Source organism: Stegostoma tigrinum, chromosome 6, assembly GCF_030684315.1.
Source record: "Stegostoma tigrinum isolate sSteTig4 chromosome 6, sSteTig4.hap1, whole genome shotgun sequence".
NCBI lineage: Eukaryota > Metazoa > Chordata > Chondrichthyes > Orectolobiformes > Stegostomatidae > Stegostoma > Stegostoma tigrinum.
In genome coordinates this window covers 91,801,713-91,827,774 of record NC_081359.1, presented here as the reverse complement: position 1 = coordinate 91,827,774, position 26,062 = coordinate 91,801,713, and the positions used below count along the sequence as shown (strand labels likewise).

Below are 26,062 nucleotides of genomic sequence, written 5' to 3'. Positions count from 1 at the left end.
AGGTGCAAAACATTGCTGTTTACCTTCTCCCACCCGGCTATCCAAGGCACCAAACACACCACCTTCTAGATGAAGCAGCGATTTACCTGCGCTTAATATAGTCTACTGTACTTGCTGATCATGATGTGGTCTGCTATTCATTGAAGAGACAAAATGAAGACTGGGTGATCTCTTTGCAGAACACCTATGTTTTGTCCACAAAAAAGACCCCGAGCTTCCTACTGCATGCTACTTCAACACACCATTGTGTTTCCTGGACAACATCTCAGTCGCAGACTTGCTGCAGTGCTTCAGCAAAACTCAACACAAAGTAGAGGAACAGCATCTTAGCTTCTTCTTGGGGGACTTTGCAGCCTCAGGACTCAATAGTGAGTTCAGTAGTTTTAGGGCCTGAGTACCTTCTCCCATGTTCTCAGCTCATCCCATCTTCATCAAAGCTAGCTAAAATCAGTTGGGAAGTGTAGTCACTGGATCTGAAATGTTAACTTTGCTTTCCCTCTACAGATGCTGTCAGACCTGATTTCCTGTTTGCTTTTGTTTCTGATTTCCAGCTTTTGCAGTTGCTGCTTTTTGTTTTGTTTTTTCCCATACACAAGGATTGTAGCAATTCAGTCAAGCTGGTCTTTATGATGAGCTCCAGGACATTTGGGGATGGGCCAATAAATGCAGTCCCTTGTCCCACGAAGGAATTAACAAAAAAGGTTCCCACTTTTGAATTAGTGAATGCATTTTTGTTCTTGTCGTCCTTCTCAAATGGTTTGTTTAGTGATCTTATCTTTGGCTTCCAGTTAAATCTGGGAGAGAAAACAGAATGATGTATTCTTTATGAATACCACTTTATCCTCTAAATTCTTGAGCATTATAATTTGTCAGCAGGATAACTTTGAGCATTATCCAGACATTCTCCCAAATGTGAAGTGAACTTGCATTATTTAAAAAAGTAAAACACCATATCAAAAGACACACAGCCAGACAAAATTCTATACAATTCCTCTATAACCTGTGAAAAGCTACTTTCCTGTAACTCAGTGGAATGTTTTGCATTATTGGAACCCTGAAGTGAGGATTCCTAGCCGCTGGCAGTATTTAAGTTCAACATTCAGTTACGCAAGTTGCACTTAGCCTCTATTTCAGCGCTCCATGATGCATTCAACACCAATGTAAAACCATAAATTTGTGCAGTTTGTTATTGCAGATAGTAGTTCTATGGAGTGGAAAGGTTGTAAGTTTTGCTCAGTTATTTTGTGAGACGTGATGCCATGCTATTTTTCTACTTATGAGTTTAACACCAATTTGCTCCAAGTTTATACTTCGACTTTTAGTTCCTGCATTAGCGCTCCTTTTCCATCACCCTACCCCAACTCCAGTTTCATTTGCTTTGTGTGCTTCAGTGCTTGCCATTGGTTTTGTTCTCTTTGACTTTTTTTCCCATCCTACAGATACGGCTTCAGCTCTGGGACACTGCAGGCCAAGAGCGTTTCCGTAGCCTTATTCCCAGTTACATCCGTGATTCAGCCGCAGCTGTAGTAGTTTACGATATTACAAGTAGGTATATAAAGTTTTGATATTCAAAAGGGAGCAGCCCTTGATGTTCTTATTCCTCCCTTTTCTTGCTGTTGTTTGCCTGATGACTAGGTGCGGTTGCAGTTATGGGACACAGCAGGTCAGGAGCGGTTCAGGAGCTTGATTCCTAGCTACATTCGTGACTCTACTGTTGCAGTTGTTGTCTATGATATTACAAGTGAGTGGGGCCTTTTGCTATTCTAACATTGGCTTCTAATTGGAATGTGCATCCCCTGTTGTCATGTGCATTATAGCATAACTACCTCAACAGGCCTATGAAGAAAACCTGGTTGTGTTTCTGGTGACCATGGTAATTTGTTTTATGTTGGGTAAAAACAAAATGTGTTTGAATGTTTTGAATTTTTAACGTTTTCCTAGTAGATGGGCAGTAGCAACTTTTCAAACTGTATATATTGTTGTATATTTCACTCAATTGCTTAAGATAATCTTGCGAAATCTGTAAGATTTGTTTGTATCTTGGAAGTGAACAGTTTTTTTAGTCTATCCTATCTAGCTCTGGCTTAATATTCTTGTGACATGGGGGTTGCTAGTTTGTTAAGCATTTATCATTTTTGTTTGAATGACTCAAATACCATTTTGCTGTTAGGTAGGGGGAACTAGCTGCAATGAAGGAATGAAAAAATCTCTGGTAATGTCAGGATAGCATTCCCATGTGCCTATTCTGTGTTTGGAAGGTTCTTGCAAAGCTTTAGGAAGTTCCTGCCACATTCCATGTAGGTAGTACATGTAGTCATGATGCACTGATGGAGAGAATGGAATATTTGAGGTGCTGAGTGACTGACTATCAATCAGTTGAATTGCTGTCCTGCATGATGCAGAATATTGCAGCTTTATCCATCTGGATGAATGTCCCTTCACGTTATTGACTTGTTTCTTAGAGACAGTGGAGAAGATTGAGCCAGTGAGTCATTTTCCATAGAACACGTAGCCTTAGAGCAGTACTAGTGACTGTGGTATTTCCTGGCTGATCCAGTCAAAGTTCTTGTCAATGGTGACCATTAAGAGTAGATGGTGGTAGAATTAATGATGAAACTAGAATTGAATATCAGGAATGTGATTGCTGACTGTTCTTTTTTTTAATAGTATTAATACTTACATGTAGCCAAGCTTGAATTATCCTGGTTTTGATCATGTGAACATGAACTGCTTCAACTTCTGAAGAATTTCAAATTGAACTTAATTATCGTGCAGCCAATAATAATTATCTCAATTCTGACCTCCTGGAAAGTGGATATTGTTTAAAAATAGTTCAGGCAAGGCCGTGCCCTGACAATTTCCTGCAGTAATGTTCTGAGCCTTAGTTGATTGGACTGTGTAACAACCACAGCCATTCTCCTTTTAATAATCTTCTGATCCCCTTTGGCTTTGAGGTGTCTTGGTGCCACATTTTGTCAAATGTAGCCTTAATGTCAAGCGCAGTCACTTATCTCAGGAATTCAGCATGTTTGGACCATGTAGTGATTTGTTATTTTGGCTATCCTTAGTTGAATGCTGATCACAAGATATCTAAGTTGCTTGTATTTCTTGTCAACAGATAAAGCAATAGGCATTGCTATATTCCACAGTGCTCAGTGCAAAGTTTGTTGTGTCCTTGATAAAATGAGAAGCCTGAGGAATGTGCTAGGTTCTTACGATGCATGGATGTTACTCATCTCAGTGTTGTTAGTCTGAATATAGAGCTAAACTGGTCACATTAGAACTGACAAGTGGGACAAGGCCATTTCAGCTCCTTGAGTACATCCCACCAACCTGAGGTCTGATTTGTGCTGTAACATGATTCATCTATCCATACTCATCTCTTAATACTCTCTAGCCTTGTAAAAATCTATTGATTTGTCTGGAAAATTTCAGGTGACCCGGTATCCATAGCTTTTGTGAGAACAAGTTTGAGGTTTTCACTTTAGATTTTGGCATTAGTTAGCCTGTCGATATTCTGTAATTTTGAAGGATTGCAGCGCTTCTGTGTTTTATTCATTGATGTCAATGTCTTTGCATTGACCTGCTAGTAACCTTATATAAAAATTGCAAGGTGCACCATTTTTATGAAAGTATGCAATTCCAGTGTTTTGTTTTATTTAAGTTTTATTCTCAAATGAGGCCTTTTAAACTCAGATGTGTTGAAATTCTGTTTACATTGAAGGACAATTTGTTTGGCAGCTTTAATCGTGGTCCTGTATAATGAGCTGGATATAGTCTCTTTATTGCTAAATTTCTTTGCTATATTTTTTGGTCATGTAATTAGTATTAGGCCATTTGGCCCATCAGATCATTCAGTTATGGTTGATAGGTTTCTCAACCCCATTCCCCTGTCTTTTCCACGTAGCCCTTGGTCCCCTTACTAATCAAGTACCTGTCTGTCTTAAAGGCAATAACTTGGTCTCCACAGCCTTTTGTGACAGTGAGTTCCTCAAATTCACCACCCTCTGGCTGAAGAGGTTACTTCTCTTCTCAATCCTAAAGGGTCTTCCCTTCACTTTGAGGCTGTATGTCAACTTCTCGTCCCTCCTACCAGTGGAAACATCTATCCAGTCTATCCAGGCCTTCATTTTCTCTAAGTTTCAATGAGATCTCTTCTCATCATTTCAAGCTCCTTTTTACTGCAGACCCAGAGGCCTCAACTGCTTCTTGTATGACAAGCAATGAGGAAAAACAGATATTGTTGACCTGGAAAAAGAATCCAAACTACTACTTGTTAAAAGTATGTTTCATTATGTCAGGTCATCAAGCTGGTTGGTGCTTCAACTGAGTTTTACTTAGTGCAATGGATATTTTTCTGGACAGCATGAAAGATTTCTGCAAATCCTTTAGATTCCTGACTTTAAGAAAAGCCATGTGTCCAGTTCCATTTAAGGATATTTGTAAGGCCTGGAACATCTGCATGCTTTTAGCCTCATTGTATTTGATTATTGCAGATGCCAGGATGGCATGAAAATGTGGGTGTTAAATCATATTTACTAATGTTTATATTGTAATCATGGAATGCCAGTAATCTGATGGGTTGAATGTGGAAAGTGGTCTCTTGGCTTAAGAGAACAACATTTTAGGAAGAATATTTACAATTCAAGTTGGAAGAGAATTACAATTTTCTTTTTTGTTATCTGCCTTTTTGCTAGCATAGAAATAATGAGGAAAATCTTTGTTTCTTTCTGAACTAATGTTGGAAGGCTATGAAGGAAATTGAAGGAATTGCACTGGAATCGGTCTAGTTGCAACAACAGGCTGTTCTGAATTACCTAGCCTCAGGAGGTTTACATAACCAGATGAAAATACATATTTCAATGAGTTTAGTTTGCTCTATAAACAGACAAAGCAATGTCCAAATCAGTTGCAAATTGCTCTTTCCTGTAAAACCCTTTAGGATGTTGCTCCTTGTTACATGAACGGCTAAGGATCCTGGGATTGTATTCATTAGAGTTTAGAAGGTTGAGGGGAGATCTAATAGAAACTTACAAGATAATGTATGGCTTAGAAGGGGTGTGTGCTCGGAAGTTGTTTCTGTTAGGCGGGGAGTCCTAGGACCTGTGGGCACAGCCTTAAAATTAGAGCGGGTAAATTTAAAACTGAAATGAGATGACATTTCTTCAGCCAGAGAGTGGTGGGCTTGTGGAATTCATTGCCGCAGAGTGCAGTGGAGGCCAGGACGTTGGATGCCTTCAAGGCAGAGATCTACAAATTCTTGATCTCAGAAGGAATCAAGGGCTACGGGGGGAGTGCAGGGAAGTGGAGTTGAAATGCCCATCAGCCATGATTTAAATGGCAGAGTGGGCAGAATGGGCCGAATGGCCTTACTTCCACTCCTATGTCTTATGGTCTTAAGTGGAAAGAATTGGTAGGAATGTAAACACATGATTATCTTCAAGTTGGTGAGAATAAAAAGTAAACCCTTTGACTATAAAATCAGTGTTCTTCCTTTGTATGTGGAATTTGACCATGTGAAAGCTGCTTTACAACCAGCATAGTACTGTATTCCAGAAAGCCATTTGAAGGATTCTGAAGCCCTTCTTTATTCAGTCTTGTGGTAATTTAGCGTGAGATGTTAAAGCACATACTTTCTAAGCCCATGGTTTCAGTGTCTCATTATAGGTGTTCAAGCAAAGCACCAGGTAATGGTCTCCACATTTGTATAATTTAACAGTTGATATAAAATTAACACTTTATTTACATTCATTCTCTGTATAAGATGTTGACCTTTTTTATTAGCATGCTGTCACATGGTCACCAGAAACCCTCCAGTACCTCTTCCAAGTGACAGTTTTTCATGGTTTAGATGGTGTGAAGCTGGCAGGCAGCACAAAAGTGGGAGGGAACATTAGAGTGGAGCTTGTTCCTCATCTCCCGTAATGTTCACTCCCGTGTACTTTGCTTCAGGATCTCTGCAAAACAAATATTAGTCCCTTTATCACATTCTGGGTCTCCCAACTTCCACGTGCTTAAAACTTTTTTTGCAGGCCCATCGTAGTTCCTGCCATGATCAGTTGATGCCCTTGCAGCTCAAATGAAATGGTGATCCTAGGTTACGTGCAACTTGAGCAGCAAATGCTAACTTTTTAAAATGGAAGCAGTATCCTCAGTTAACTTGCAGGATAAATTTGCAATCTCACTTGTATTTCTGTATGTTACAAAAATGAGAGAGAGAGAAATAGCAATGATTGTGTTCACAGCGGCCTGCAGACATTATGCAGATTTTAAGGTCAAGAAGCAACATCTCCTCTGAGGGGAACTTCAAAGATTCTGGAAAATGTTTCTCACTTAATTGGTGAGTGAATGTCACCAATTGCGTAAACTCCAACTTGCCCTAAAACCAACCCCACAGCACCCCTTTCAACATGGAGAGGTTTTCATGGATGTTTATGCTCATAACTTTGTGCTGGATTGTAAGTGAGTCGTGGTTACTTCAGTGAATTTAGTGTGGATTGTTTTGATTTTAGAAGTAGTGGAGCCAAATCATGTGGTGTCTTTGGTTGATCTCAGGACTAGAGTTGACTCATTCAAGTCCCTATGCGAATGTTTGTGGGGTGGAATTATTTACACTGTCAACATGAAACACAACCATTTTCATTTAAGGCCTGGAGCCATGGGAAATGTGAAATTTGCATGTTGCCTTATACATAGTTGTATTGCCATTGTACTAAGCATGTGTGCATGTGAATGTTACTTTGAAAATCCAACTTGAAGAGATTAAATGTACCGTAACAAGGCCAGAAGAAAGTGGTCCTGTAGCTTATGAATTCATTGGAGTTATCCACCATGTTTTGGAAGAAGCAATCCAGGTAAGGTTGAACAATGATGGTCTATTTAATGTGAAAAATGTGCATGCTGAATTCCTCTGATTTTAATCAAAAGATTTTATTTCCTTGAATCTGCTATGCACCATCTCAGCGAGGGCTGAAATATCCTGGGATAGCTCATCACTCCCCACAGTATGCCCTTCAGAGAAATGCAGTTGAACTTAGGACCTCTGAAGGATTGTGTTATGTTTTATGTAGCAGTATACTGAGGCAATTTCCTGTTGATTTCAACCTGTCACATTTTTTGATTAAGTTGGTGAGTTTTTTTTAAAAAAGACATTCTTAAAACTACGTATGAAAGGGAAGGTTTGCTCATATCTCCCAATCTTGCTTGATTTTTGAGTCAAAAATTAACTACAGGGCAGGAAATAGCTCAGTGGACTTTCTTATTCAAATTCACAGGTTAAGTGCATTATCATTATAATCAGTATGGGAAAAGCCCTTCAGCCCATTGAGTCTATAAATTGAAAACTACACTAAATCATTCTAGTCCCAATTTCTAGTGCTAGGCCCAGGGCCTTGCAAGTTATATTAGTTCTAGTGCTCATCTAAGTACTTTTTAAAGGTTATAAGGTTACCAGCCTCAACTACACTCCCAGGCAATGAATTCCATATTTCTGCTACAGTCTGGATGCAAATAATTTTCCTCAAATCCTGTCTAAATCTCTGGCCTTTCACGTTGAAAGTGTGCCCCTTTGTTATTTACCCTTCACCCGGGGGAAGCAGTTGTTTTCTGTCCGTTTCATCCATGCTTCACATAATGTTATACACCTCTTTCAGACTCCGCCCCCCCGCCCAAACTTCTCTGTTCCAAATAAACAACTTGAGCTTATCCTGCTTCTCTTCTTCGCTAAAATTCTGCATTCCAGGCAACTTGCTCATGAATCTCGTCTGCATCTCCTTCAGTGCACATCCTTGCTATGGTGTGGTGACTAGAACTACACGCAGTACTCCAGCTGAGGCCTAACCCAAGTTATGCACAGCTCCAACATAACTTCCCTGTTCTCATCTGTGGTCACTTGCCGATACTACTCAGGACAATTTTCCATTTTAATTTTCCATCTGCTTTCCACCCTTTTTTGGGTTCAGTGGACAAGGGACCCCAAATTCCTCTGAGCTTCCTAGTGTTCTGCCAATCATTAAGTATTCCATGTTATTTCTTCCAAAGCACATCACCTCACGCTTAGCAGAGTTAAGCTTCATCTGTCTATCTGACATCTGTTTGTGTCCTCTTTAACCTAAGACCACCTTTTTCACCGTCACCACATACACAAATGCATGCACATTCTTATCGACCACAGACAACAAAGCACCCAGCACTGATCACTGCTGAATGTCATTGGACACTAACTTCCAGTCACACAAACAACTTTCTACCACCATCTAGTGTCTCCTGCTATTATGACCAATTTTGAATTCAACCTGCCAAGTTACCGTGGACCCTGTACCCTTTTACTACCTTCATCAGTGTCCATGTGGAACCTAGCCAGAGGCCTTGCTGAAATCCATATAAACTACATCAACTGCACTATTCTCATTTATTTGCTTGCCAATTTTAACCAGATTTGAGGTTGTGGACCTGCTTGCCGAGCTGATGGCTTTGATTGCAAATATTTCGTCACTCTACTAAGTAACATCATCAGTGCACCTCTGCATTGATGTTCAGTTCTGCTTGATATTTATATGCTTCACTTTGGGGTGACTTGTATTACTTCCAGTTCTGTTTTTCACTGGTTTGTGTAAAGGGTCTAATTTGATGTATTTGGAGTTTGGTTGGAACCGAAGCATGTAAATAACCAGCAGGACAGAACACTGATGCTTCACCGGGAGGCGCACTGACCATATTACCTGGTGGGGTGACAAAACGTTTGCACCCAAACGCACCCGCTCCACAAGCAGGTCTATAACCTTGTCCACAACCTGATCTACAAATCTTTTTTCAAAAACTTCAACCAGATTTGTTAGGCATGAGCTTCCTCTGAGAAAATTGTGCTTACTATCCCTGATCAAACCTTGCCTCTAAATGGAAATGGATCTTCTCCTTCAGAATTTTCTTTAGCAGCTTCCATAGCATTGACATGAGCTTTCCTGGTCTATCCTCCTTGAAAAATTAACCCACGCTGCTGCAGGAGATAGGTAATCTAGACCCACGAATTTACCCGTTTTAAGCTGGCCAAAATCTCCAAGACCACCTCGTTCCTTATGTCAGGCTACTTGAGAACTTCACAGTTGTCTTGCCCAAATTCAGTAGCTCTGACAATGCCGCCCCCCCCCAAAAAAAAACTCCCCCATGAAGACAAATACAAAGTCTCATTTAACACTTCTCCAGTGTTCTCTGGCTCCCCCCACAGATTTCCCCCATGGTCCCTAAAGGGCCTTACTCTTTCCTGGTTATTTTCTCCCCCTTCATATGTTGGAATTTTTCCTAGTTTTGCCCACCAATATCTTTTTGTGTCCTCTCTTTGCTCTCCTAATTGCTTTCTTGAGTGCTTTGTGTACTTTCTATACTCTTTGGCCTCCACTGATTTGCTGCCTTTCTACTTGTACATCTGTCTTTCCCTTTTTATCCAATTCTCAATATTCATAGATATCCATGGTTCTCTTGCTCCTAAATTTCACCCTAAAGGGAACATGTTGAGCTTGTACTCTTTCCCCCAGTGTCTCTTTGCCTTCCACTCTTGTGTGGATGTGTCCTTAGCAGCTGTAGTTTTTAGTCACTGGTGGGTCATGGATGTCGCTAGCTGTCAAGAGTTTGCTTGCCCCGTAGTTGCCCTTGAGAAGGTGGTGGTGATCTGCCTCAGTTACTGCAGTCCATATACTCAAGGGAGGAAATTCCAGGATTTTGAATGTGTAACAGTGAAGGAAAGGTGTTTTCTTTCCAAGTCAAGAATGGGAGTGGCTTGGAAAGAGACTCTCAAGTGGTGGTGTTCCGGTATATCTGCTGCCTTTGTCTTTCGAGATGGCAAGAATTTTTGAACTTCTGCAGTGTATCTTGTAGATGGTGCACATTGCTGCATCAATGGTGGAGGGAATGGAGGCTTGTTAAAATGATGCCAATTAAGTGAGCTGCTTTATTCTGGATGGTGTCAAGCTTTTTGTATTAGAGCTGCACCAATCCCTGCAAGTGGGGAATATTCCATCACCCTCCTGGCTTATGCTTTGTAGATGATGGACAAGATTTGGGGAGTCAGGAGGTGAGTTGCTTCCTATTTGAAACTGGAGCTGTATTTTTAAATTCTAATTCTTGCATCATTTAGCTGATGGATGTATGGCACCAAGATGTAATGTTGATAGAAGTTAAGGATGCTCATTGACAAACAGAGCTTTATCTAACTCGTTATGAAGCAAAGGCAAGAAAATCTGACTCATAGACTGGAAGTCTTAAATTAATAGATATTTGTAAGACATACCAAAGCAATTTGGCTGGCTCCATGCACAAGTCCGTCATTGTCCATGTCCCATTTTGTTTGTTTTTTCATAATTTCAAATGTTTACTTACTTTCCTTTTAAAATCTAATTTTGTCTTTTCCTAATTTGTCTCCATAGCTCTTAACACCTCATGATTTTAAGTATCTTGATCTCCAAAGGATCTACTTATTTGGCAGTCCTGGATAAGTTGCCTATTACAGGGATAATATCCCAGCTATTTTTCTTTTTAGGTATAATGTGCAGCATCCTGTTTTGTATATGGAAATTGAAATTAAATCAAAAGTAAAAGTAGGATAGTGATAGAATATTTCCATAAGCTTTGCCTTGTACAGGAAAAGGGAATCTGAATCTCTAATGTTGAAAGAAACTAAAGCGGATTTCTTATTGATTAGAAGAAAAATGTTGGCTGAAGGTAATCTAGGCATTTATGAAGAGGGTTGAATTCTGTTCTGAGGGTATCAGTTCAGTATAATTATCTGGGTGCAGCCACTGCCCACTGATCTGAAATGATAGTTTCTTTCAACACGAATTGCATTCTGCGTCTAGCGAGTCAGTCCAAATGGATAGTAATACTTCAGAAATATGCATAATTGAAAGTATCGACGGTTGTGTTGAGGGTGCAGTCTGGGTCTCTTCCTATTTTGTGCAAGGAAATTTTTGTTTCGTTCATTTGTGGATTATTTTGTTAAGTTAATTAATTGTGCCTTTTAAAGTCAATGAGCGACTCTGTTTTTGAAGAGGACGAGGATCTTATAGTTTTATATTAATGTTGAATTTTATACTCATCCCTCAACTATGTTAGCAACAGTTCTTGATGTAATGAATTCGTGTGAACAGATTTTGTGTTTAAGAAAAACATTTACATAATTCCTCTATCACCTTGCTTATTGTCATTTGGTATTGCTTTTCTGTGAAACCAGCTGAGGGAAATAGGTTGCATTTTTCCCCAAGTATCTTCCCCGATCGTCCATCTTATACCTGATCATTGTGATGTTAGAAAACGGGAGAAATTAGTCATCTATTTTAATTTCTTTAAGCTTGTTTTTTTTTGCCTAGATTGGTCACATGGGACACATTTTAAAAGCACCTAACTTTGCTTGTATTGCTGGGGTGGATTTGCACCTAATACTCTTTCTCTTTTAAAACAAAAGATGTAAACTCCTTCCAACAAACCACTAAATGGATTGATGATGTTCGAACAGAAAGAGGAAGTGATGTTATCATAATGTTAGTGGGAAATAAGACAGATCTCGCTGATAAAAGGTAAGATTTCTTTGTGAAACCTCCACTGCAAGAAAGTAGTCAGTTATCTTTCACTTACTATCCTCTATCTTTCATTAACATTCTGCATATACTTGTACAAAGATGACTTGGCTCATTACCGAGATAACAAGGTGTAGAACTGGATGAACGCAACAGGCCAAGCAGCAAAAGAGGAGCAAGAAAGCTGACGTTTCAGGCCAACGCCCTCCTTCAGAAAATTACCACTGTCTTTTAAACCCAAGCAGCCTTCATCCACAGCAAATAGGAGCAAAGTGTTGGGGAAACACATCTGGTCTAGTAGCGTCTCTGGAGAGAGAAACTTGGTTAATGTTTCCCCATTAGTTAAGTAGCTAAATATTCAAAACATTAACTCTTTCTCTTTTCACAGATGTTGCCAGACCTGCCGAGTTTCTCTAACACTTTGTTTCTATTTCAAGCTTCCAGCTCCCACAACATTTTCCTTTTACACTGGTTTCCTTCATCTTTGTTTGGTGACCTGTTGTTTGCCTATCTTTTGTAAGTGGGTGATTTTCCTTAATTTGTTTACAGACCCAAAGGTAGTGAATTCACAATGAATATGAATTGGTTCCTTTGCCAATGATAGTAAAATGCTAGAGCAATCAGTGATTGCCGGTTAGTTTCTGCACCATTTTTCCACATTGCTTTTGACCCATTTCTTCCGCATTTCTGATCTAATGTTGAATATTGTTTATTATCCTAGGTATTCCTCAGTCATTTCTTCATGTGCTCCAGATGTACATGGGAATACACATGCAAATGCGTTCTTCTTCCAGCAAAGTTACTGTGACGTGAAGCAACTCTTGGAAGTTTCCTAGTCGCAGTTTTAGCTGTAGCCAATAAGTCAGTGATTCCCTGGCCTCTTGTGACAAAACAACTTCCTCCTACACTGTTCTAAAGGGCCTCGACTACTGAAACCAATTTGTACCTGATTGTGCGGTCCTTTTTTATTTTTAAATACTTCTGTCATTTTTTTTTACCTCGTCTACATTTTGCCAACAATTAAGTTTTTCTCCCACTATGCAACTTCCAATTGAATGCATTTTTACTCGGGTATATAATGGGAGACTCCAGTGCTTCAAGCATTGCTGTGACATCATTGTCTTGTATAGGATCATTACTTATAGCTCTTACGTACTGCACCTTGAAACAAAAGATTCAGAATTCCAGATACTTTCAGGATACTGGACTTTATTCAGCATATTTGGATTGTAACCATTTATTTGCTTGTGCAATTGATGAAGGGCAATTTATACTGGCTGGTTAGTTCATAATGAAGCCAATTCTTGTTTGTCCTTCAAAATATTGACTTTGTGATGGGGATGAGTACCAAATTGGAGCTGTTCCCTAATTTCCAATGAGGAATGGAATTCTAAGAATGATTTTTATGACCTGGTTTTCTGATTTGTTTTTTTTTGACTCCTCGGAGAAAATGAATAGTGTAGAAGGGGTACATCGAAGCGTTCACGGATGTTTGACTGAGATGTAAAATTTTATAACGATATTGCTGTTTACAAAATTGTTCTGTAAACTTTTAATTTTTGGAATGTGGATGTTAAAGTCTAAGGCAGCATTTAGTGCCAATCCTTAATTGCTGTTGAGAACATGGTAGTGAACCCATCTTGAACCACTGCAGTCCATATGAGCAGAGCTGTTAAGTGAGGAATTTTAGGACTTTGACCGAACTGTGAAGAAATGCTAATAGTTCCGTGCCAGGATATTGTGATTGTGGCGATTGAGTATTGTGATAATTCATCCTATGTATTACTAGGTTGGGCACGAAAATTGGGCTGTATTTTTACCTTGTGCAAAAATACTTTTGCAGAATAACCTATTCATCCTTTTTGACCAATGGCATCAACGTAAAAGCATCTTGGACTGTCTAAGAAATAAGAATTCTGTTCTAACATCATGCCACATATATTTTGTCAATTTTGTACTTGCCCTTTGGCTCTTTATTGTGTTTTTGAACAAATCACTGAGGATTTTTTGTTTTGACCAGAAACTTACTACCCTGGTGTGTACTGGGAGCAGTATTATTTTCCATAGAATCTGTGCATGTTCTGGTTTTGGATTTTTCATGTAGCTTTCAATGTGATTGTGATTGTCCATTTAATTTGAAGCTACTATATTAAGGAAGAATTATCTGTAATCCAAAAAACTAGCCTTTAATTTGGGGTTATCACTTGACTGTTGGCTTTACATAATCTGTTTGCATTCAATATTTAATTCATGTTTCCAACTGTCATCTGCTACATTTGAAAATTTAATGTAAGTTCTATTTTCTGCTGCAGGCAAGTTGCAATTGAGGAAGGAGAAAGAAAAGCCAAAGAACTGAATGTAATGTTTATTGAAACTAGTGCTAAAGCTGGCTACAACGTAAAACAGGTAAGTGAGCAATAAGAGTACATGACTGGCAAAACTTGACATCTGGCAGCATCTTTGGGAAGAAAGCAGGGTTAACATTGAGTCCGATTTTTCATCAGCGCTTCCTCCCCACAGGTGCTTCTAGATTTGCTGAGTTTTGCCCACAATTTGATTTTGTTTCAGAAGTCCAACATTCACAGTTCTTAAGAGTACACTGCAGGACGCATTCACCCTACTTCCCCAAAAGAAAAATGGTGGGCCTCTGCAATTTTCTCAATAGCAGCAGGAACACGGAGTTTTTTTCCTTTCTGAATCAGGGTAACTAATTTGACAATGAGGCGCGTTTAGCTGTCTGCATAATATTTCACCTTGGCTCCAAAGGTGCAAAATACCTATCTGACTGTGATATCAAATGAGTTGAAGACTGGCCTTTCATAGAATGATGTGCACATATTACTTGTTTTATGCATAAGCAATTTTAAGGTCCCTGCCCACTGCTGTACAAGCTGGAACAAGTACAGTACTGTTTGCATTGTCCGTCAGCAATCTCTGTGAATATCTTGTGCACGAGCAACAATGAATTTCCAAGTGGAATTTTTCTTTTTGCTGCACTATAGATTTTAAAAATTTTATCTTGCGTAATGCAATCTGTTGCCCAAACAAAGTCTGCTGTGTTGAAATATTGATGTGCATTGTGCTTTGTTTTAGTTTTAGTTTTGTCTTGCCTTTTGTCCAGGCAAATAACAGGTGAACAGACAGCTTAAACTTGATTGTCTAATTTATGGAAAGCGATGCAAAGATGGGTTATAATGTCCATCAGTTAACGGTGTTTTATTACCTTGTCTTCTAGCAAATAATTGCAGGATCCCATGTGAAGACATAAAAGCCTTATGCCTGTTCAGTTAGGATATAAATCCAAAATTAGCAATCCAGCTGATCAGTCAGATGTCTAGTTAGTTTTCTAGTTTTTGAAATGTGCTGGAATTTCAGGAACCCACATTATTTACTGAGATTGCTGTTTAGTCAAGTTGTTTGAAACTCAAATTATCCTGAAGTATTTTGGCTCCAGACAATGCTGAACAGCTTTAGATTGGTTGCTTCTGTAATCTTCAGAATTTCACTTTTGGATTCTTGATTAAAGGTTTGACCCATTCATTTTGCAACATTTTCAATAATTAACCATTTCTCAGCTTTTATTACATGGGGGGAGGCGGGGTGTCCTGATTTCAGGACTTGTGTTTCTAATGTATTACATATGATTGTTCTTTAAAGCTTTTGACTTTAGGGTTCTGGATTAAACAAACAAGTCTGCAATTGATGGAAATTCTGCTTTTTAATTCTTGCTTGCTTTATGAAACCCTCCATATATTTTAACTTGTCCTCTTCTTTGCCTAATACCGTATATATAGTTTTATTGAATTTTATTTGCCTGTTACTTATTGCTTATCAAGGCAACTGTATCAAAAATTTATTCCTGCTCTGGAATTTTTGATGCAGTCTTCTTGCAGCAGAGCTTGCTGTCAGTTTCACTTTCTCATGATTTAGTAGGTACTAATTCTGTGGGCTGCCAAGTATTTTTAGCTTGGATTTTGAATAAAGCAAATTCGGATTATACAATGCCATAGTCTGTCTTTTGAATTTTGTTGAAACATAATTTGGTTCTCTCAATTTCTCGTGTACACTGGGGCTTTGTACTGTAGGAAGTAGAAGCTAAATTAAGATTTCTTTGATTACAACTGTACTTTAATTGGGAGGAATATTTTCATCGAGTTCAATAATCCTTGACTGCCATTTAACAGAACTAAAGAGGCCCCTTCGGAATGAGTTACTGTAAGCAGGGGAAGAGAGTACCTGGTAGGTTGTGCAAGTCTTTGAAAATTGTGGCCCTGATTTAACAATTCTGATGGTGAATGCTAAGAATGTTGCCACTATTGAGGGCCGTATTGACAATGCCCAAAATATGGGCTGCCTACTCCTGCTTGAATCTGGAAGTTGTGGTTTGTCTGCATAGGCTTTGGGGGCAGCCACACTGAGTTCTGCTGAGACTTGCCAAAGTGTAAACGTGACTGATAGCCCATACTTGCATTTAAGGTTGTACCTAGCAGATAAAGAACTTGGTCAGTGCAGACTTTTAAAGCAGTAAAATTGTGAAAATGCTCTGGATCTCAAGAATGCCACCACCACCAAACTCTGCAGCCCTGGCTTGTCTTTACCTGGCTCCTTTGGGATGTAGCTGCAAAGGAAATAAGTAAACATGCTTATCTGTCACTGAGTTGGAGGCACAGGCCTCAGTGATGTGATGTGACCTCATGGATTGTGTGTGGTGAGGGGTGGGGTGCTCTGATGTAATAAGGAAGATTTGTTGATCTAGGTCCTGATGTGAAAGAGTGCAAGTTTAAGTTTAAAAACACCAATGAATGTTTTGTGGGTCAATTAGCAGTTGTACATGAGAGGTATGTCTGGGAAAGTTGTTTCTATCTTTTGACAAACTTGGTGTCTTTCTCGTCACAGAATTGATTCTGGTTGTGTGGTTCTTTTCTTTCCCTTAAGATAACCTGCCTGATGCTACAGTCCATCATGTGAGGTGTTTGTTTAGATGTTTACTTCTTTGTTTGCTTCCTGTTATGTAGAATGAATCCACTTGACTACATCAGTTTGTTCCTTGTGCATTTTCTTAAGTAACCCATGCAGGCAAATCTCACTTTCCTAATTTTTTTCCTAATAACCTAAATTGAATACGTTTAATTCAGTTAACACAGCCATATTGTATCTAAAGTACAAACTTGTTAAAAAGGAATCCTCAAATTAATTTGAAAGTGGCACAACTCACTGGACTGGTGTTAGAAATGAAGCCCTGTTATTACTAGAGTAGTTAAAAGTTAAAGTTTCATTTTTAAAGAATTTCTCCATCCCTAGTTGCCCTTGAGAATGCGGGGTGAGCTGCCGTCTTAACCGCTGCAGTCCGTGAGCTATAGGTAGATCCTCAATGTTGGGAAGAAGTGAGTCATACAGCATAGAAACAGACCCTTGGGTCCAATCAGTCATGCAGCAGTAATGCAAGTTAAAATGCAGTCTTGTATAAACTCCCTCTTAAGCAAATGAATATGAAACAGTGTCGGAAAGAAAACTGGAAGAACAGTTCTGTAGTCTTAGCTTACAAGATCTATTGGTTTTTGCTGCTCTGAAGGTTTCTCTTCAGTCTTCCTTTTCCTTTTTCTGACTGCTTTCACTGGTTTGCAAGAGGCACAAAATACCTGGTTCACTTATGATCTATCCCATTTAAAGTCACAACTTGCAACACCAGCTAAAGGACTGAGACTGGTTTTCTTCAGTTTTTCTTCTTACTGAAGAAAAATGAGACGGAGATTTAGGCTGTTGCAGACTGACTGGTTTATCTCCTAGTCTGGCACCTTTTCTGTCTCCTGTTCATTGCCTATGCTGTTCAACAACTTGTTGGCCAATTTCACAGTTTTTGGACGGGCACGGGACCTTTCAGTGATAAATAGTCCATAGTCCACAAATTAATCTGCCTCACATATATAAGCAACCTGTCAGCTGCTTGTTCATCCACACATTGCTGAATTCCACAGCAAACAGACTTCACTATGTATCAAATTATTTGCTTTCAAAAGATGCAGCCATTCTTCTAAATCCCTTTTTTTTTAAAAAAAAAAATCACTTTTCCTTATGCTTTTGTCTTTCATTTTTGTGCCTTTTAGAACTGTGGAGTGAAGTATGATAGAAATGAATAATTTGTGTAGCTACATTTTCATTGTTCTGAATTAAATACTTACGCACATCCTGCAGTGTTGTGAAAGGTCAACCTGGCATATCCAGGTAATTGGAATAAATGAAAAGCCCAAGTGCTGATGTTTGAAGTAGAAAGAAAGGAATAGGGCCTTTGATAGTATTTAGGTGTTATTAGGAATTCACTGTGGCATGTTGTGTTTGGCCTTAGCAATGGCAAGGTCCAACCTTAAAATCTTTTGTAGAAGGTAAATATGAATTGTCTATAAGTGAACAAATCCAGAAGTAAATCAACCTTTCAAAAGTGCGGGTTACTGAACCAGGCCAACTGGTTTACAGATTTCAGTAGTTGTTGATCTGGAATAGGAAATCTTTCTACAACTTCCATCGGGTTCTTACTCCCAGGTTAAAGATTTTGTAGCAATTTTGATTATCTGTTACTGATGGACACCTCTCTGTAGTTCCCAAGAAGACATGTATGAAAGCAATACAGATTGTTACTGCAGATCATTCGTCAGTAAGATTCAAGCTAATAAGTAGTCTTGCTATAGAGTTTCACCTCTTTGTGGTTAGCCAGAAATTGATTGAACGGTTTGCAGTGTATTTGCTCAAGCACAAAAGCACATTTGGAGGGCTCAATTTTGTGATGTCCTTCAGTTTATAGCCTGTCCCTTGAATGCGTCACATGTTTGAACATGATTCTGTTGAGTGCAAATGGCAAATTCAGTTCCGTCCAATGGTGTCCATCCTAGGAAGAGTGGTGGTTGTGTTGAGGCTATTTAACAGGGATTTGAGATTTCAATTTGGTATTAAACTTAACTGGATTTATTTCATTTTAAATTAAGAAGACCATAAGAAATAGGAACGGGGCCCTGGAACGTGCTCTGCCATTCAGTAGGGTAATGGTTATTCTGATATTTGTTACATCCATAATCCTCTTTTCCTGTTTGATTCCCCAACTGATCAAGAGTCTATCCTTGCCAGCCTTAAATATACACAAGGCTTCTGCCCTCAACTTTCTGCAGCAAGGATCTCCAAACACATGCAAACCTCATTAAATTCCTCCTCATCTCGGTCTTAAATTGGTACCCTTTTATTCTGAGACTTTTGTTCTGGTCCTAGACTCTCCATGAGCAGGGTGGGGAAACCATCCTCTCGGCATTGACCTTGTCAAGCCTTTAATAATGCTGTATATTTCAATGAGATTAGCTCTCATTCATTTAAACTCGCGAATAGAGGAGTGAATAGACCTGTTTAACATTTACTCATAATACTCTCCTTCCATCTCAGATCATCCTTCATTGAACTGTCTCCAGTGAAATAATGTCTTTCATTAAATAAGGGGATAAGAACAACCCCTGGTACTCCAGGTGTGGTCTCACCAGCACCTTGTATGGTTACATTGAGACTTCCCTGTTGTTATTCTCCAGTCCCTCTGAAATAAGAGCCAGCACTTGCTTTGTTGCCTCCTGTTTGCTAGCTTTGTATTTCATGCACAGTACCTCTATGTTGCAGGTTTTCCCCATTTAAATAACATTCTGTTCTTTTGTTCACCCTTCCAAATGAACAACTTTGCCTTTTTCCCCATATTATACACCATCGCTAACTTTTTGCCCAGTTACTGACTCATCAGTATCTTTCTGTAAACTGTTTGGTATCCCTCTCATAACCTGCCTTTTCCACCTATTTTGGTGTCACCCGCAAATTTGGCTACAGTGCATTCACTTCCTCCAGTCCTGTTTTATATACTTTAATCAGTTGCAGTCCCAGCACTGATTCCTGTGGAACTCCACTAGTCACCAGCCTCAAAATCCCCTTATCCCCACTCTCTCCTTCCTGCCCATGAGCCAATTCTCTATCCATATGAAAAAACTACAACCGACAAAATGGGCTTTTATCTTGTGGCTTACTTTATCATGAGGTGTCCTTTGCAACACCACCTGAAAATCCGAAAGCAGTATATCTACTGGTTCTTCTCTGTGCACTTTGGTTATGACCTCCTCAAGAAGCTCAGATATGCTTTCCTTTTTATGAAGCTATGCTGACTCTGCTTGATTACATTATCATTTTTTCCAATTTCCTTAATTGATTCTAGTATATTCCAACAATAGGTTCATTGACCTATAGTTTCTCACTACTTGTCTGTCTCCCTTTTGAATGGGTGTCATGTTAGCAATTTGCCATTCACCTGGTTGTTCTCCAGAATGGTGATTTTTGGAAAATTATAACCAATGCACCCAGCAGCTCTGTAGCAACCTCTTGGAATGTAAGCCATCGGGTCCGGGGGACTTATCTGCGTTTAGCCACGTTTTGTTTGTTTAAGAGTACATAATTCCTCCCCCATATTCTTTAGGTTCTTCTGCTTTAAAGACTGCAAAACATCTGCCATTTCCTTATGTCCTGAAATTGTCACCTGAGATTAATTTTCTAAGGGACTTGTGTTTGCTTTGATCTTCCCCTTTTTTTTTCCACTGTGTATGAGCTAAACTGCTTTCATTTACAATTGTGATTGGTCTTATTTGAACTGTTAAGTCTGCAATCTACTGTGATTGATACCTAGTCAGAGCTCTGAAACCATATTTCATTGGCCTGATGCATGCACTTTATCTACAATTCTGTACGAACATATTAAACGTATTACCTTTTTTAGGTATGATACCTTGGTGTTCTACATGGAAAACCACCATATTCATCATGCCATGTAATTGGTTTTAACAGGAAAAAGAATTTACAAGATGCATGCAAAGCAGCAAGTGTGAATTTAATGCAGCTTGTTAATATCATTAGTTAAAAGCCAGCAGAGGACAAAAACGCTATCTTACTGCAATGGGTATGGAGACATTTTACTTCCATGATCAGCTACATGAAGTATTTTTCATGTAGTGGCTATAGGCAGGTACTTTAGGGTTGTAATCAAGTAGTCACCGACATTGAGTTGCAACCTTCAGGTTTGCATTGTTTGGTAGCATGTGTGTTAAATGTTAAAGCCCAATGATGATGAAACATTTGGTCATGAGGATCCTTCAGGTTGAGTTCAATACTTCCATCCATTATACTCTAAAATAGTCTGCTAATTATGTAGATGTTCTGCTTGAAACTTACCTTAACTTGCAGTTAGAATATTTCTGCATAAAGCTGTTTTGAAGTTGGCAAGTCTGAACAGTATTTCTATTTAACGTTTGTTTCTCCAAGTTCTCCATTTGTTCAAGTGGAGAATTTTCCTGCATAGTTTTACTCCATTATAAAAGATTCCAATATTTGACTGTTTGACTTTAAATTTGTGTACAGGTTCTCTAGACCACTTTTTAATGCAAAACTTCTGTGTAAATGCCTTTAACTCAGTTTCTGTTCTGACACATATTGCCAGACCTGAGTTTCTCCAGAATTCTGTTGGTTTCAGATTTTCAGCATCTGCAGTATTTTGCCTTTTGCCTGAAAGGCAGGCTGCATTTGGTCTATTAAACTATTTCTGCAATTTATTTCTGTATCGCATTTGATATGGGAATTTGTATAAATCTATCCTTGCTGCATTGATCTTTTGCAGCTTGATGATATCTGGCTTTGGTTGTGACTGTTCAGATTTGCTTAAGGACGCAGAACAATTGCAAGGTCCTGAATTGCCTATTTCTGTTCTTAGATTTTTATTCCCAATTATAGCCAAGCTTCCCCCTCTAATTTTTAATTTGGTTTTCTAATTTTAATCAACTTTTCTACAGTTTTCTATAAACTAAATCATGAATAAAAATCATACGTCAATTATTTTTTATCTCTACCTCTTCTCCTCCCCCAGCTTTTCCGACGTGTAGCTGCTGCCTTGCCTGGAATGGAAAGCACACAGGATAAGAGCAGAGAAGACAGTATCCTTTCCTTGGCTTGTCCTGTTTAAACTTTTTGTTGAAATATATCTGTTCAAAACAGCAAAATTGTAGTTTCTTGCTCAACGTAGGCAAAAGTTAAGTAGCTTTAGCAGAATGTTGGTCTTTGTTTGCTTTTCATGTTTGAATTAATCTCCTTCTGTTCTATAATGCTGGTATTTTCATATGAGGAAATGGAATTTCTCTACTGTTTGGAGCCATACCTGGAATAAATGAGAGGGTTGTAGATCTTGGAGGTCAACCATCCCAGCCCCCAGATCATCACCTGCAGGAATTCCTCAGGGGTATTGTTCTAGGCCAACCTTTTTTAGACATACACGAGGCATAAATCAGGAATGTGAAATGCTTTCCACTTGGCTGAATGAGTGCAGCTGCAAAAACACCTGGAAAAACTTAATAGCACCCAGGATTTGGCAGCCTGTTAGATTGGCATTCAGTCCAATACCTCCATCATTCACTCTCTTCACCACCAATGCACATTGGCAACAATATGCACCATCTCCAAGATGCACTGCAGTAATTCATGAGGTTCATTTGATAACACGTTCCCAATCCTTGACCTCCGCAACCAAGGATTATAAGAGGTCCAGATATGTGAAAACAATACCATCTGCAATTTCCCTTCTGACACCATGCTGTCTTGGAATTATCTTATTATTGATAGTTGCCGGTCAAAATCCTGCGGTTCTGTTACTAACACTATAGGACTGCAGGGTATAAATCAGCTTGCCTACTACCTTCTCCCAGGTGATTAGAGATTGGCTAGGCCAGCATTTACAGCCCATAGCACCCACGGCTCCCACATCCCATGGACAAACAAATATTTAGGTTAGGTTATTGACTTGCTCACTGAGCTGGCTTGTTCTTGTTTAGATATTTTGTCACCATGCTAGGCGACATAAACAGAGCTTCTGTTGAAGCAATGTTATTTTACTCCACTTGGAATTTATACTCTCTGGTCTGTAATGGTGAGTAGTGTCTTTTCTGATTTTGATCTGTTTGGGCTTGTAAATAGGGTCCAATTCTATTTGTTTGTTGATTGCATTACAGGTGGAAAACCATGCTTCTAGGAATTCCCGTGCATGTTTGTTTGGCTTGGGCTACTATGGTTATCTTTCCCCAGTTAGGCCGATGGCCTTCATTGTCTGAGTGCATCGATATTAAGGAGAATTCGTCGTGCCGTTTTGCTGCTAGTTGATGTTTGTGTATTCTGATGGCTAGTTTCCTTTCTGTCCAATGTAATGTGTCTGGCAGTTGTTGCATGGTATTTTATAAACCTCATTGGCTCTGCATCTTGTGGGAATGGGGCCTTTAATCCTGAGTGTTTGTCGTAGTGGAGTAGAATAACATCCTTCATCAGAGGCTCCACTGATGATGTTAACTAGCATGTTAATGAAACATCTGAATGAGCACAAGCCAGATCATCGAGCAAGTCAACAACCTCACCCACAACCCGAGCTACAGATCTTTGCCAAAACTTTGAATACTCCCTTGCATTTACCTAAATGTTCAACCTCCAATGATCGTTTGGCAGTGCCAGAAAACCAGCCAAGAGAAACTAGTGGAGTGAAGAGAAGGCAGATGGGAATTGAATGAAGTGGATGATTATCAGGCTTGTCAAGTATGCTACTCATTCATTTCCTAAGTTTTTTTAGCAGTAATGGCGAAGTTTAGTTCTGAGATTTGAATTTGTTTTGCTTGATACCATGTCACTTAAAACTTCTCTTTCTTTTAAAATTGACACACTTTGCAAGTATGTTTCAGGGACAGAGTTCAAAAACTGGATTTAATTTGGGTTTCTTGTGTTATAGTTGCTAGTTCAAAAGATTTTGTTTAAAGGGGTCAGTTTTTTGATTTCGAAATAGGCAGTGCGTGGTAAGTTTCCTTAACACCATTCACTTTCAGTGATCGATATAAAACTGGAAAAGACCCAAGAGCAACCAGTCAGTGAGGGAGGGTGTTCTTGCTAATATCGGCTCTATAGGCCGTGCTTATTTGTCATTACCATCCACCACAGTGTGAATATTGGCTAGTAATCTTACCCTGTTGGTAAAGTATTGCAATTCATCATTGCTGGCTGTCTTGTAATTGATCTATTAGCTTCACTAGCACAAACGTGGAGAAAATGTCAGTGTCTTCATTGGGAATAAATACAAAAATATGTGATTGCCAAAACTCAACTTGCATCAGTTTACTTTTAATCAGAAGACACATTTTGTTCTTTGCGTTGTATAATATTGCACTTTTAATGATGGAATTCTGTAACTGTTTAGTGTAAAGGACAGTTTATACAGATAACATCTGAATGCTAAGTGGCTTTATGACATTGACTACGTTATCTGAACAATGAGACACCAGTGAATTAGTCCTTTTTAATTGTTTTAAATGATAGGTTTCTCATTGTGTTCTGTTGACAAAACTAAATTTCTCAAGGGTGCAAAGAGAACTAAAAACATCTTAATTTACACCAAATGTCACTTGACAAAAAAATCTGTTAGTTTTAACAGTTCCAGTTTGTGATATAACACCCAGATCATTATGTGCATGATTCATCTATTATGCAATTGAGTTTCTTTTGTAGCACGTCCTGAGCCCAATATCTTTTATAAAATTCTGTCAACTTGTTTGGTTGTGTGCGCTAAGATGGTGATGGCTACTCAGATGTGCATTTTCAAATAATTATGCACTATTTCCAGCTAAATGAATTTGCATTGAATGGGCAGAAAAAGATCAAAATCAAATCTTTGTGCTGTGGACGGTGGAAAGTTCTCTTTGCTCACTTGCGCACACTTAAAATGTCATCTAGCATACAGAGATCACTTCAATTGTGCATTTGAAGGAAGGAAAACTTTCACATGCAAGACTTGTAAAATTATGCATCTTTTATGACTTTTTGTTCTAGGGCTTCCATTTTGGTTAGAAGTTTGTAATTCTGTGTGGTTTGACTAACACTCAGAATTAATATTTAGCATTTTTATTTAACTTGGATTATCTCCCCACGTTTTAATTTATTCTGTACTCCAGTTTTTAAATCTTTTAGATGTGTGACCAATAGATTTTATTTTTTGTTTAGGTTTTACTTCATGAACATAATAGCTTTATTTTACTTATGGCGTTCTTTCTGATCTGAGTATGTGAAGTATGTTTAGACTAACTGGTTGTGGGGTGGAGAAACTGTTTCCAGTTAATGCTGTACACCACTTATTCCTATTGGAGAAAGTATAAACAAATGGAACTGTCATGCCCTCCCAGTTGGGATTTTTTGCATCCTTTAAGTGCCTACACCCCATGCGTTGTTAAAGTAGGGCTGCAGGTATGGTTGGTCTCATTGTTGCTAAGAATCATAATTCTGCCTTACTTTTGGTGTGGCATACATGGGCATAGAGATGTCCTGGTTTTTGAGACATCGATCAAAGTTCGGGATTTTGCCTGGAAATGGCTGCTTCCCAGCCTTGCATGCCAGAGCTGTAATTTTTTGCTTATCCATTGTTAGGTTACTAATTTTTTCATAATTTTTGCTACTGAAAATACTGTAAGATGGTGTGGCTTGGGTTAATTTTTCGATGTTTTTGCCATTTGTATTTTTATGTAAAACATTTTTCTTGGGAGTACAAGAAAAAACACTAAATTCTTTTTCACCGAAATATCTAAGTAGTTAATTAAATAATTATTATTCAAGCTCAACTGAGGAAGTTCTTTGACCAAACCAGAGCATGCTGATTTTTATCAGAACTTCTTTATACACTGACTAAACTAACAAGCTTGTGAACACTGTTTTGAGAGCAGCATTTTTCTCAAGTATGATTTGAAAATTCTTTCACAAATTAAGCTATCAAGGCTTCTGTGGTGCAGTAGTGTGCAGTTTCAGTAGTACTGGTTTTTGAACAGAATATGGCTTATTTGGCTTGACTGTTGTACCCATGCAACTGTATATTCATTACTACTTTTGCGTATGTCTTGTTACTATGATAACCCTTGAAGTTATGAAAAGAAAAATTTTTGTCCGAAATATCACTAGTACCTCAGCTCTGTTTGATAATGTAAAATAAAAACCCAAAGCCTGAACAAAATAAACACCTGCCTATTCAAAGTATTTAACTGTTTTTTGTTTTTTGTTTATTATTGCCTAAACTGAACATAAAAGTGAGGTGCAGGGGATGAGAAATGACCGTACAAATCAGGCAGTTCATGGAGCAAAAGCAACATGTTTTCAATTTCCTAGTCAAATCATTGCATGTTCATGAAGTACAGCTTTTTCCATCTTTTACAGAAGTGAGAACCAAGGTGCTTAGTTTAGTATTAGAACAAGCTTTTAGCATCCAACTATAGTGGACATCATTTTACCAAGTTTTTTGCAAGTAGTTAATGGCTTAATGTTGCCACATAAAGGCATGTTTTTGATTCTGAACCATTTTTGGGCATTACGGCATCTACTTTTCCTGTCCCTTCTTTGAATATCTGAACATTACTTATTTTCATATTGAGCACAAA

At 38.7% G+C, this 26,062-nt stretch overlaps 1 protein-coding gene across 3 annotated transcripts in view; it reads left to right on the top strand.

The window, feature by feature from the left end:
- The window catches only part of rab6a (RAB6A, member RAS oncogene family), a 75,541-nt gene extending 49,877 nt beyond the window's left edge, over window positions 1–25,664 (top strand). For 2 of the 3 annotated variants that reach the window (XM_048532345.2, XM_048532343.1), the window contains exons 4-8: window positions 1,636–1,741; window positions 11,453–11,564; window positions 13,877–13,970; window positions 21,487–21,553; window positions 23,477–25,664. In XM_048532345.2, coding sequence (XP_048388302.1) covers window positions 1,636–1,741; window positions 11,453–11,564; window positions 13,877–13,970; window positions 21,487–21,553; window positions 23,477–23,541 — 444 coding nt within the window. In that variant the 3' untranslated portion in view covers window positions 23,542–25,664. Of the gene's footprint in view, window positions 1–1,439; window positions 1,546–1,635; window positions 1,742–11,452; window positions 11,565–13,876; window positions 13,971–21,486; window positions 21,554–23,476 lie in introns of all 3 variants that reach the window. The other variant, XM_048532344.1, reaches the window with a different exon arrangement.
- Window positions 25,665–26,062: the final 398 nt, after the last annotated feature.